Source organism: Oncorhynchus clarkii, chromosome 4, assembly GCF_045791955.1.
Source record: "Oncorhynchus clarkii lewisi isolate Uvic-CL-2024 chromosome 4, UVic_Ocla_1.0, whole genome shotgun sequence".
Classification (NCBI taxonomy): Eukaryota; Metazoa; Chordata; class Actinopteri; order Salmoniformes; family Salmonidae; genus Oncorhynchus; species Oncorhynchus clarkii.
Window position 1 is genome coordinate 19,200,037 of NC_092150.1, and position 13,133 is coordinate 19,213,169.

A 13,133-nucleotide genomic window follows, 5' to 3' on the forward strand; every position below is an offset into this window, starting at 1 on the left:
GGAGCTACTTGTTCAGAAAATAATTTGTAGAATTCTGATGTAATTCCATCAACATCTGGTGATTAATTGTTCTTTAGATGTTTGATAGACTATAATCTCTTCAGCTTTGATGGGTTCATCACACTGTTTAGATTCTATATCACTGATAGAGTGAACATTATTCAGTGAGTTAAAAAACATATTTGTAGATTCCTGACAGTACGTAGAGCTATACAATTTTCTGTAAAAATTGCTACAGTATTTAGCGATTAATTTTTGGTCATCTGTAATAACACCATCAATGTTTAACTTACGGATAGTGTTATTTTTAGAGTGAAATTTCTCAAGTCTAAAGAAATAGGGTGAATTCTGTTCTCCCTCCTCAATCCATTTTTTCCTAGATCTAATAAAGGCTCCTTCTGCTTTTAATTTATATATTATCCAGTTTATTTTGTAACTCAATCAGTTCCATCTTCTCCTCCCCCGAGAGGCCGGCTGTGGACCACTGAGAAAGGGAAGTTATCACCTTTTCCTCCTCAGCTCTTCTGGTCTTAGCAAGATTACTACCATATTTTCTAAGGTATTTGGACACCTCAAATTTAACGAGCTCCCAGTTCTTGCAATAAGATTTTTCTTTCATTTTCCTTTCCCAAAAGTGTGAGAGCAGATCTTTAACCTCAAATGTAACTATATCATTATTTAATAATGAGCTATTTAGCTTCCAGTAGGATGCTCTACCAAGGTTAATATCAGGGGTAAATATTTTGATATCAATGTAAATGGCCCTATGGTCTGTGAGGGGAGTAGTACAAATATTTCTAGTAACACACTCACTATCAATACATTTGGATATAAGCCAAAAATCTATTCTGGATTGTCTGGAACCTGTTTTGTTACTCCAAGTGAATGATCTGTCTGCCGGAAACCTCTCTCTCCATATATCAGTAAGATCAAACTTTTCCATAAAAAGTATTAAACCCAAATTCTGATTGGTTGGCCTACCTGGGGGCCATCTATCAGTTGAATTATCTATAGTAATGTTAAAGTCCCCTCCTATCAATAATAACGAATTGGGAAATTTAGATAACCAATGAAGTATATGTTTCTCTAAAAAAAAAAAACCTTGCGTCCGCCCTGGAGGACAAGCGAGCTGCCACCAACTCCCTACCACCCCCAGCAGCATCACACCCCTTACGGACAAACTTTGTACGCGAAGGGGCTAAACCACCGAAGCGCGGCTCGACACCATTAGAGCGAGACCAGCTGCGCTTGGCCCGCGACTGGAAAATGCTAGCTGACATTGGCCGGCAACTTGTGTTTCCTCCGGAGATCGCAACCACCACCCTAAGACCTGACATGGTGCTCTGGTCCCGTTCGCTCAAGAAGGTCTTCATCATTGAGCTCACAGTACCCTGGGAGGACTCAGTAGATGAGGCTTATGAGCGAAAGCATCTGCGCTATGCCGATCTAGCTGCCGAAGCACGGCATCATGGCTGGAACACAGAAGTCCGACCAGTGGAGGTGGGCTGCAGAGGTTTTGTGGCAACATCTACAACCAGACTGCTTAGAGACCTTGGAATTAAGGGCCAGAGCCAGTGTTCGGCAATCAAAGCTGTATCGGAGGCGGCAGAAGGCAGCAATCAGTGGCTCTGGATGAAGAGGAAAGACCCCAGCTGGGCCCCGAAGTGAGAGGGCCAGGAGGTATGCGGTCAACAATGCTTGACTCAGGGAGGAGGATGCCCCTGCCATGCATAGTCCCATGGGATGTTGGCTATCATCAACAAGGCAACTCCTATGACTAATTGGGAATGGGACGCAAGCGTAGGATTGATCACCCTGTCGCTGGCCGCCTTTGGGGAGGGTGTATAGTGTGAAAGGCCGAAACACCCTAGGAACCAAAGGTACACTACTGACGATGCGCTCCCCAAATTTCACCAGGCTCACTGTTCATTAACTCTTGGAAGTGCTTGCACAAAGGATAGTAACATCTCATCCTGTGTTCTTGGAATCTAGATTCAAGTAACTCATCATTCTCATGTTTGGTGTTGTACCCGTAGAAGTTTACAGTAATGAGTGTAATGTCATTGTAATCGATCACAAGACAACTAAAGGTACCAAAGGGGTCACATTCCAAGTGTAGAATATTACCACCAAAGGTATTTTTCATTGTAGTGACACCAGCGGAGCGTTCAGATCCATGGGAAAGCCAAATATCGTTGTCCCACTGTGACCTCCAGAAGTTGGTATCAGCTGAAATTGAGTGAGACTCTTGAAAAAAGCAAAAATCTGTTTGAAATGGTTTAGCAAATAGAAATAAGGCCTTGCGCTTCACACTGTTTCGTAACCCCCTAGCACTAAGAAAAACTATAGACAAAGACAAAACAACAAAGATTATATAAAAGTATAAACTGTAGTAGGATGAGTCAGACGTAGGATCAGTGAAAGTAAACGATAAGGAACCGAGATCTGCACCATTTAAGTCAATTTAAAGTGAAAATAGCTTATTCTATAACCTTTGAGCTAGACGTTATCTGGCTTTGAAATTCAACTCAACTGAAAATTATGTTCAAGACCAAACCAAGGGTTCTTGTAGTAATAGAGACTAAAAACCCTCTTTGGTGTAATCAGGAACTATTCTGAGAAATAAAATAACAAATAATAATTTAAATAAAAGGGTACCTACTATTTTAAGTGCATATGAAAGCTGATCATAAAATAATTGAATAAAAAAAGTTTTACATATAAACGTTCCTAAGACCTTTTTTGGAAATAAGTATTAATAACTAAATAGAACAATAACCGTGTAAAGTCAGAGCAGACCTGTATGCCCTTTAAAACAGTATCTTAGTTACTGTATACATCAAAAATAAATACAGCTTTCAGTCTTCTTCGTAAGTTTGTAAACAAAATAGGTCTTCTGGTCATACAAGAACAAACTAATAAATTGAAATACCTATGTATTCCTGAAAAATAGTCACCTGATGCTTGTTAGGTAAACAACATAAGGAAAATGAGAATACCATGGCTGAACCCATCAACCTGTTCCTTCTAGTGAGATTTTAGGGAGGAATATGGATTTCTGAACCGTTGATGAAGACTCGTCCTCCGATGAAGTAAGCAGCCTTCCCCTCATTTCGTGCTTTCTTGACCGTTGGCCACAACTTGTTCCTTCTTTCTATGTCCTCTGGGCTGATATGCTCGGTGAAACGCATACCATGGCTCTGAAGGAAGGCGTTCTTCCTAGCAGCTTTCTAGACAGCACCCCTATAGAATCTGGCAGTGAAGAGGATGCTGATACCCCTTGGTCTTGAATCGTTTTTCTGTTGCTTCTTGCCGAGGCGATGCACATCTTCGATGCTATCACCAACTCTGTTCTTCTCTGCAGGCAAAACTTCTTGGCAGATGCGGATAGCCTCTCCTCACACATCTTCATTCTCCACTTCTGGCAAGCCGTAGAGTCTCAGGTTCCATTTTCTTGTGTATTGTTCCAGATCAGTGAGACGTCTATGGTAGACATTGTTATTCTTTTCCACCCTTTCTTCAACTTTTGCCACTCTCGTTTTCACATCCTTGATTTCACCACATGCAAACTCCACAGTCTTTTTCAAGCCTTCGCGCCTACCATTTTCTCAATGGCGTCACACCTGGAGTTGATGAGTAAGGAGAGGGTAGCCACGATGTCACAAAGTGTACTTAACACTTAAAACTGCATTGTTGGTTAAGGGCTTGTAAGTAAGCATTTCACTGTTAGGTCTACACCTGTTTTATTCAGAGCATGTGACAAGTAACATTTGATTTGATTTATGAGATTAAACTTCGCTCTGAAGCCTGCAACGTTGCTGGCTCGGTCAAAGTGATTATCGCAGTGTCTAATTAGCCCCTACCTACACCCTCCATAATTTTCACTCCCCCAGTTTTGGGGCACTTGTGCATAGGGCGGAGACGCACGGGAACGTGCAAATGGAGGGCCGACACACACCTCTCTGTCCCTGCCCCCCACTCACTCAATCAGCAACAGCCTGCCTCACTGCATGATAGTCAGCAGCAGCAGCACTGTCACAGTGAAAATAATACTTTTTTTTTTTAATTATGAGAAATGTCATGGCTGACGCAGTGCAATTTAGAAGTAGCCCAAAAACCCACAATCATCAAATCAATTCAAAGTTTATTTGTCACATGTGCCGAATGCTTACTTACAGGCTCTAACCATTTGTGTGGGAAAAAAGGTGTGTGTGTGTAGGTAGGTAAAGAATAAAACAATAGTAAAAAGACATATGAAAAAAAGAGTAGCAAGGCTATATACAGACACCTGTTAGTCAGGCTTATTGAGGTAGTATGTACATGTAGGTATCGTTAAAGTGACTATGCATATATGATGAACAGAGAGTAGCAGAAGCGTAAAAAGAGGGGTTGGCAGGTGGTGGGACACAATGCAGATAGCCCGGTTAGCCAATGTGCGGGAGCACTGGTTGGTCAGGCCAATTTAGGTAGTATGTACATGAATGTATAGTTAAAGTGACTATGCAATCAATACATTTTCACCCGTGACATTGTTTTCAAGGCAACTATGGTCATGGCAACCCTGATTGCATAATGGTACTTGATGGAAAAACTGATATGAATAATTTGGTACACTGTTTAGATTGAGCACATCTAAGCGAGATACAGTGCCTTGCGAAAGTATTCGGCCCCCTTGAACTTTGCGACCTTTTGCCACATTTCAGGCTTCAAACATAAAGATATAAAACTGTATTTTTTTGTGAAGAATCAACAACAAGTGGGACACAATCATGAAGTGGAACGACATTTATTGGATATTTCAAACTTTTTTAACAAATCAAAAACTGAAAAATTGGGCGTGCAAAATTATTCAGCCCCTTTACTTTCAGTGCAGCAAACTCTCTCCAGAAGTTCAGTGAGGATCTCTGAATGATCCAATGTTGACCTAAATGACTAATGATGATAAATACAATCCACCTGTGTGTAATCAAGTCTCCGTATAAATGCACCTGCACTGTGATAGTCTCAGAGGTCCGTTAAAAGCACAGAGAGCATCATGAAGAACAAGGAACACACCAGGCAGGTCCGAGATACTGTTGTGAAGAAGTTTAAAGCCGGATTCGGATGTGGCAAAAGGTCGCAAAGTTCAAGGGGGCCGAATACTTTCGCAAGGCACTGTATATACTTTGTCATGACGAAATAAGCGGATGGAACTGTTCTAGACCAAGGGGATCTCAAGCCTTTTGTGGCCGGGGACCCCTTTTGTGATAGCAAATTCATCAGGGACCCCTCATAATCAGAACACAACTCGAGTGCGTTCTGATAGCCTATAAGGAGTTTTACTATGACGTCTGAAATCCATGGCTAGACAAACCAGGTCTCGGGCCCGGGGAGAGAACATTTGAAAAGCCTGCCTCTTTGCACTTTTCAAGCTAATTTCCTGCTATTCTACACATTTTGCCATGAGGCAAAGAGAAAACATTGCAGTTTTAAAGCTTAAATTACAGTGCATTTACGTTTTAAAAAATGTTAAAAACATTGGGGGAATAGTATTGAGTTGAAAAGTGGATAATTAGGAGTACTGTGGATACACATATCCCTGTGAGCCAGGCCCATGTTGCCCAGGGTTAAAGACATACATTGTAGACTAATAATATTACATTGTTTTGTATTACTAGAGGTCGACCGACTATGATTTTTCAACACCGATACCGATTATTGGAGGACCAAAAAAAGCCAATACTGATTAATCAACCGTTTTTGAAATTTATTTGTAATAATGACAATTACAACAATAGTGAATGAACACTTATTTTAACTTAATATAATACATCAATAAAATCAATTTAGCCTCAAATAAATAATGAAACATGTTCAATTTGGTTTAAATAATGCAAAAACAAAGTGCTGGAGAAGAAAGTAAAAGTACAATATGTGCCATGTAAAAAAGCTAAAGTTTAAGTTCCTTGTTCAGAACATGAGAACATATGAAAGCTGGTGGTTCCTTTTAATATGAGTCTTCAATATTCCCAGGTAAGAAGTTTTAGGTTGTAGTTATTATAGGAATTACAGGACTATTTCCCTCTATACCATTTGTATTTCATTAACCTTTGACTATTGGATGTTCTTATAGGCACTTTAGTATTGCCAGTGTAACAGTATAGCTTCCGTCCCTCTCCTCGCCCCTACCTGGGCTCGAACCAGGAACACAACGACAACAGCCACCCTCGAAGCAGCGTTACCCATGCAGAGCAAGGGAACAACCACTCCAAGTCTCAGAGCGAGTGACGTTTGAAACGTTATTAGCGCGCACCCCGCTAACTAGCTAGCCATTTCACATCGGTTACACCAGCCTAATCTCGGGAGTTGATAGGCTTGAAGTCATAAACAGCGCAATGCTTGAAGCACAGCGAAGAGCTGCTGGCAAAACGCAGAAAGTGCTGTTTGAATGAATGCTTACAAGGCTGCTGGTGCCTACCATCGTTCAGTCAGTCTGCACTATCAAATCATAGACTTAATTATAACATAATAACACACAGAAATACAAGCCTTAGGTCATTAATATGGTCGAATCTGGAAACTATCATCTCAAAAACAAGATGTTTATTCTTTCAGTGAAATGCGGAACCGTTACGTATTTTATCTCATGGGTGGCATCCATAAGTCTAAATATTCCTGTCACATTGCACAACCTACAATGGTATGTCATAATTACGTAAAATTCTGACAAATTAGGTGGCCCAAACTGCATATACACTGACTCTGCGTGCAATGAATGCAAGAGAAGTGACACAATTTCACCTGGTTAATATTGCCTGCTAACCTGGATTTCTTTTAGCTAAATATGCAGGTTTAAAAATATATACCTCTGTGTATTGATTTTAAGAAAGGCATTGATGTTTATGGTTAGGTACACATTGGAGCAACGATACGCACCGCATCAATTATATGCAATGCAGGACACACTAGATAAACTAGTAATATCATCAACCATGTGTTGTTAATTAGTGATTATGATTGATTGTTTTTTATAAGATAAGTTTAATGCTAGCTAGAAACTTACCTTGGCTTACTGCATTCGCATAACAGGCAGGCTCCTCGTGGAGTGCAATGTAATCAGGTGGTTAGAGCGTTGGACTAGTTAACTGTAAGGTTGCAAGATTGAATCCCCCGAGCTGACAAGGTAAAAATCTGTCGTTCTGCCCCTGAACAAGGCAGTTAACCCACCGTTCATAGACCGTCATTGAAAATAAGAATGTGTTCTTAACTGACTTGCCTAGTTAAATAAAGATTTAAATTAAGGTGTAAAAAAAATCGGCCAAATTGGTGTCCAAAAATACAGATTTCTGATTGTTATGAAAACTTGAAATCGGCCCTAATTAATTGGCCATTCCGATTAATCATTCGACCTCTAATTATTACACACTTTAAAAACATATTCCACAGATCCCTTGGCCAAAAGTAGTTTAATCTGTTAGTAATATTCATAAAAAAATGCAATGTATAATAAAATATAAAAAAGCGTATAAAAAAGATATATATTTTGAGATCTGGCCGCAGTACCTCTGCGGACCCCACTTTGAGAACCCCTGTTCTAGACAAGTATGCCCATACCATCTATTGGCTGATCTGGCGATCTGGAGTGCAGGTAACTGTTTTATATTTACATTTGAGTCATTTAGCAGACACTCTTATCCAGAGCAACTTACAGTAGTGAGCACATACATTTTTTTAAGCGTTATGAAATGTGATATTGTCTTATCCCCTATCTCCAGTGATTAGAACCTTATAGGTTTGACAAGTTCCTACACAATTTCATGATTTCATAGACGGACCACTTAGAAGTTAAATCATGGTGAAAATAGTTATTTTACACACTCATAGAACATACACTATCCTCAAACTGACAGGAGTTTCATGTTTCACTTCTGGTAGGTGGATTATCCTTTTAACCCTACGTGGTTCAGCTGTGCTCTCAGCATCACTAATCACAGCTTTCAGAACCACAGAAATACAGGGAGCTGACTTTCTCTACAATAACTGAATAAACAATCCCTACTACTGTACCTCTATTCTGTCTCCACCAGGATCCGTCTCTGTCTGCATCAGACCTATGATCCTATCCCCAGATGGCTCCCTACTAGCACGGCTCCTCTCTCAATCCATCCCTCCTTTAAACCTCTACCTCCTCCCACTTCTCCCCCTCCTTCTCTCCCTCCACTCTCCCCCTCTTTCAATCTCATCCTCCTCCTTGCATCCCCTCTCTCCTCCACATGACAGGTTCATATCACCAAGGCTGTCAATCAGCAGGCCATTGGTGAGAGAGGCCATGTTGACTGACAGACACGCTCACACTACAGAGAGACGGGGAGGAGGGAGAGAGGATGGATCGGTACAAGGGATGAGGTAGTGTTGAGTGAGAGCAATTGGAGGGAGGAGAAAGGGGGGTTTGTGTATGTACATGTGAGAGAGAAAGAGAGAGAGCGAGATGAATCGGGAGTAAAAGCGAGCAAGAGAAAGAAAGCAAGAGAGGAAGTAGCAGAATAATACCCTTTATAGACAGAACGCCACTACAGTAACGTTTCGATAGCAACAACTGATAACCTTTTAAGACAATTTTAAAAAGTGCACCATCAGAAGCATCTGTACCTTTTCAGACAGTAGAATTCTGCTCCGGCATAGAATGTTCTGTATTGTTTCCCTGACGACAATAAACGTTCCTGATTGCTGTGTTGTTTTTATGCTGTTTTTTTATGGAGGGGAAGCTAGATGTGTTTTCTTTCTACTAAAAGTCACAGTATTTAATGAATTTTAACAAAAACATTTAGGAGAGTGGTCTGCGCGCAGGCAGCAGGCAGGCAGGTTACGAGCAGGCATCTCAAGATTATTATTTACAGTTCGCCTAATGATTGATGTTTGTCCCACTTTAGAAGTGGCATTCCTTTATAGACAAGTAAAATGGCCATTTTAGTGGCACTTCGAATTTCCAGAGAAGGTTTCGTGTCAGCATTTCAAAAGCTGTTGTATTTGTACCCTTACAGACAAACAAACATGCCGTAGCCGAGGTGCTTTCAAGGTGCCACATTCCATATGTCTGAAAAGGGTATCATAGTGTGAGAGAGACACAGAGATAGAGAGGGAGATTGTGAGACGTCATGTAGAGGGAACTGAGGGGCATTTGGATAATAAAGATAGCATCTGTGCTCATCAGAGCTCTAAGGAGACACCAGCCAAGGCTGCAGATTCCTCCCTCCCTGCACTAGACTAGCAAACAGCAATGACAGCCATACTGCCTCCCTCCCACACACAACACAATATCTCCCCTTTAAATGGTCTTCCTGTAGCTCATCACACTCATACATACCGCATAGATAAAGCCTAAAGTGTATGTGTGATGCAGTCTGTTCTGTCTGATAAAGCCCAGAAAGTCACCTTGAATCATATCTGTGATAAACAACTTGTCTTTCAACCTCTGTCCCACCCTCACTCTCAGTGGGAAGAAGTTAACTTCCTTCAATTCTACACATTTCATTTTGCCAGAGAGAGAATTTGCAGTTCTATAGCTAATCTCATGCTATTCTATACCTTTTGCCATGGGGCAGAGAGTGAATGTTGCTGTTCTATAGCTAATCTAATGCTATTCTACACATTTTGCCATGCGGCTGAGAGAAAATGTTGCAGTTTTATAGCTAATTTCCTGAAATTCTACACATTTTGCCATGGGGCTGATGGAAAACCAGGGGGCCCCCAACACCCCAGGGGCTGCGGGGGGTTGTGCTATGCCAGTGCTCTCACTCACACACACACTGATGGGAGCAGGAGAATATTAGAAGATTGGGCTATGGATTGGTGTTGGTCGTGGGAAAGGGTTAGTGTTGGGTTCACTGACGGTACAATACCATATGAGTATTAGCCAGAGGGCTATCCTGCCTCTCTCTCTCTCACCTGGAAAATACTGGCTCCATATGGCGTCCTCCATGCATTCAGCAGATTGTCCTTCCCTGTGCTCACAAACCACTTGCCTGAAACACACACACGTTATACTTCAGAGTTAGCTGATGTATCCAACCACTATACATCTCATTAGCATAATTATGCAAGTTAGGATAGTGTCAGTCAGAGTTCTGAGCTTGTACGTACCACAGGAGGCAAACTTGAGGGAGAGCACACAGCTCTCATGGAGGTGCAGCTGGTACTTGTCTGGTTTGGAGACATGCAGCACTTCTACATTACTGCTCTCCATGCCCACTGCCAGCCACTCTCCTGTAGGACAGTAGCCCAAAGAAAAGATCTGGAGGGAGGGAGAGGATGAGAGAGAGAGAGAAAGCTCATTACACGACTGAACGGAGCTCATCTGACAAAGATTATCATCTGCATCATCATGGAGATATGAAACAACAGAGAGGAGCAGAGTGACTGGTCTGAAATAGAGGCTGATAGGTACACTATCATATTAAGGTGAAGTCTTCTCAGAAAGACAGTCCTGAGTTGGTCATACCTAGCGTTAGCTAGTCACAACGTCTCAGGTGTTTCATCAGTACCTGTGAGGTGAAGTCGTGCTGCTGCAGCTGTCGTCCCTCTCTCAGGTCCCAGCAGCGTACTGTGTTGTCCAGCCCCCCCGTCCACAGTTTGGTCCCATCGTTGGAGATGTCAATACAGCTGGCCCCGTCAGTGTGGCCCTGGAACTGCCTGGGGAGCACAGAGATACAATCAACATCAACCCAGAGCCATTCAGATGTGATCCATAGTCATCTAGCCCACTGCCCTGCTCTCTTACCCTCTACCATGCTCCCCTCCTCTACACTCTCCTGCCCTACCCTCTCACTCTACTCTTATGCACTCTCCTCCCCCTCTACCCTCCTCTATTCTGCTGCCCTGCTGTGCAGGTCCCAGACCCTGATGTCCCCCCCCTCTCTACCCCTCCTAACCTCCTATTTATCCCCCTCTCCTCCTTACCCCCTTCTCCTCTCCTCTCCTCTCCTTACCTAACCAGGGTCTGGTTGTGCAGGTCCCAGACTACAATGTTTCCGTCGCTGCAGCAGGAGAAGCAGACCTTGTTGTCGGGGGAAATGGCCAGAGCGTAGCAGGCCGGGGCAGAAGACGTCAACTCCGCCTTGATGCGGGGAGTGGGTGTGGCCAAGTCCCAGATTGACAGTGTGCTAGCCTCGCCTCCAACGATGAGTGTCCGCCCATCAGGGAGAATCTTACATGAGCGGATGTAGTTATCCCTGTTCTGATTGGTGGAAAGAGAGAACATATGTATTGAACAGATAAAACAATCAATATGATTGGTTAAGCCTTTTAAAGTTTGTGTCCACTCACCAGACAGTCGAGCTGGGCCATGGCACTCTTGCTGCCAGGCTGGCTGATGTCCCACACCTTGACACACCCCTTGCCGCCGGTGTAGACGTGGCGTGTGGAGGTGCTGATGGTAACGGCACACACCACCTCTCCATGGTTCAGAGTGTGGATCTGCCGGGCGTGCCGCGGGATGCCCGGGCCCAGCAGGGCGTCTGGAGGGAAAGGCACCGGCTGCATCTGTCCATCCGCACTTACATGGAAAGAGTAGGCACTGGTGAGAGAGAGGAGGTAAACAGAGGGAGGGAAGTAGGAGAAAATGGAACGAGTGCCATCCACTGAAATAGAAATCTGTATATTATTACAAACAGTCATGCAAAAGCATTAAAGACTGTCAACACTGCAATGGGAATGGCAATTGAGAAATATTCACCCAAACCTTGCTAATTGTTTTTACACAATAGCCGTTGGCAGAATGCAAAAGGGAAGATTGTGTTACAGGGGCCAGAGTAAGAGTGCTATTTCCAATGGCCAATCAGTTTGGGCCGGGACAATACCAGTATTGAGAACGTTAGTATCGTGGGCAAGGGAACAAAACACAACGCGGATTGAACTTTTTAAGGAAACAGACCTAATGATGGAAACAAACATCAATATGTTGTCATCAAAAGTCACATTTATTTATTTTCCAAGCTATAACACACAATATTTTACATAGAGCAGGTTTTTAAAGGACCAAAGAGTTTGGTTTGCTTCATAAAAAATATTGCGATACTGGTATCGTCCCGGCCCTACGATCAATAGCATAGTGACGCCAAGGTTGTTGTGTAATTTTATATCTAAATTGGGAGAGCTTGCTGCTTGCCCCAGCTAAAACAACAACAACAACAGTTCTCTATGTTTGGATGGAGGAGAGGAGCGACATACGGTTTTCCCCCAGAGGATCCACCAGGCAGTGAGGAGGACAGCCCTGGGGCTCTGAGGTGGGACCGAGACTCATATGCCACCTGGAGAGCCTAGGAGGAGGACCAAGACATGAGGAGGATTACTAAAATAATAATCTGGTGTTGTAACAGTTCAATCTCAGTAAATCCTAATCTTATCAAATTCCTCCAACATAGGCTTTCAAACCAGTTACTACCACAGAAAACATTGTCAAAACAGAATAAGGCTGTAAGTTTTGTTTTAAACCAGTGATGCATATCTTTCATGCTTCAGGGCCACAGTGTTTAGACTTGATTTGTTTCCTTATAATTAGTAATTGATTCACACCCGGGCAACCAGGTGGGTGCACTAACTGGCCAATTTGGGACATAATTGATCAATTAAGTGCCAGGAAGAGACAAAGACGATAGCCAATGCAGCCCTTGAGGTCTGGAGTTGTGGACACCTGTTTTAAACAGAGAGGTGAGTGAGGTGTGCTAAAGAACTCACCAAGGGGCTGCGGGTGTAGGCGCTGGTGGCAGTGCTGATCTGGGGCGAGAAGCCCCCGGGACTGGTTAGCTCCCCATTGACGCCTGCGTGGGACACCCCCCCAAATTGAGCTGGGTACAAACTGGGGGGCACAGACAGAGGACTGCGGAGAGCTAGGGGGAGGGGGGTGAAGATAGGGTGGATGAGAACATTTTACGTCACTGAGGACCAGAGAGGTCAGACAGATGGGGTCTACGGAGAGTTGTGTTGGTGATATCTTATACTATAACATGTCTTCATTGCTTTTGGCTGATCAACCATACCACAGGAGCACATTATCACAGTAGGGAGTAGTGGTGAGTTATAATGGTATTATGAGCAGATTAAAAGTATAATTATGGTATTACATGGCTATATGATCACAATAGATTAATAGGATGGTA

At 42.9% G+C, this 13,133-nt stretch overlaps 1 protein-coding gene across 2 annotated transcripts in view; it reads right to left on the reverse strand.

Moving 5' to 3' along the window:
- LOC139406546 (transducin-like enhancer protein 4) overlaps positions 1–13,133 on the reverse strand; it is an 83,722-nt gene that overhangs the window by 8,471 nt on the left and 62,118 nt on the right. For both annotated transcript variants that reach the window (XM_071149242.1, XM_071149241.1), the window contains exons 13-19: positions 12,712–12,863; positions 12,205–12,293; positions 11,302–11,551; positions 10,965–11,212; positions 10,521–10,668; positions 10,120–10,270; positions 9,925–10,001 (exon numbers count right to left, since the gene is read on the reverse strand). In XM_071149242.1, coding sequence (XP_071005343.1) covers positions 9,925–10,001; positions 10,120–10,270; positions 10,521–10,668; positions 10,965–11,212; positions 11,302–11,551; positions 12,205–12,293; positions 12,712–12,863 — 1,115 coding nt within the window. The remainder of the gene's footprint in view (positions 1–9,924; positions 10,002–10,119; positions 10,271–10,520; positions 10,669–10,964; positions 11,213–11,301; positions 11,552–12,204; positions 12,294–12,711; positions 12,864–13,133) is intronic.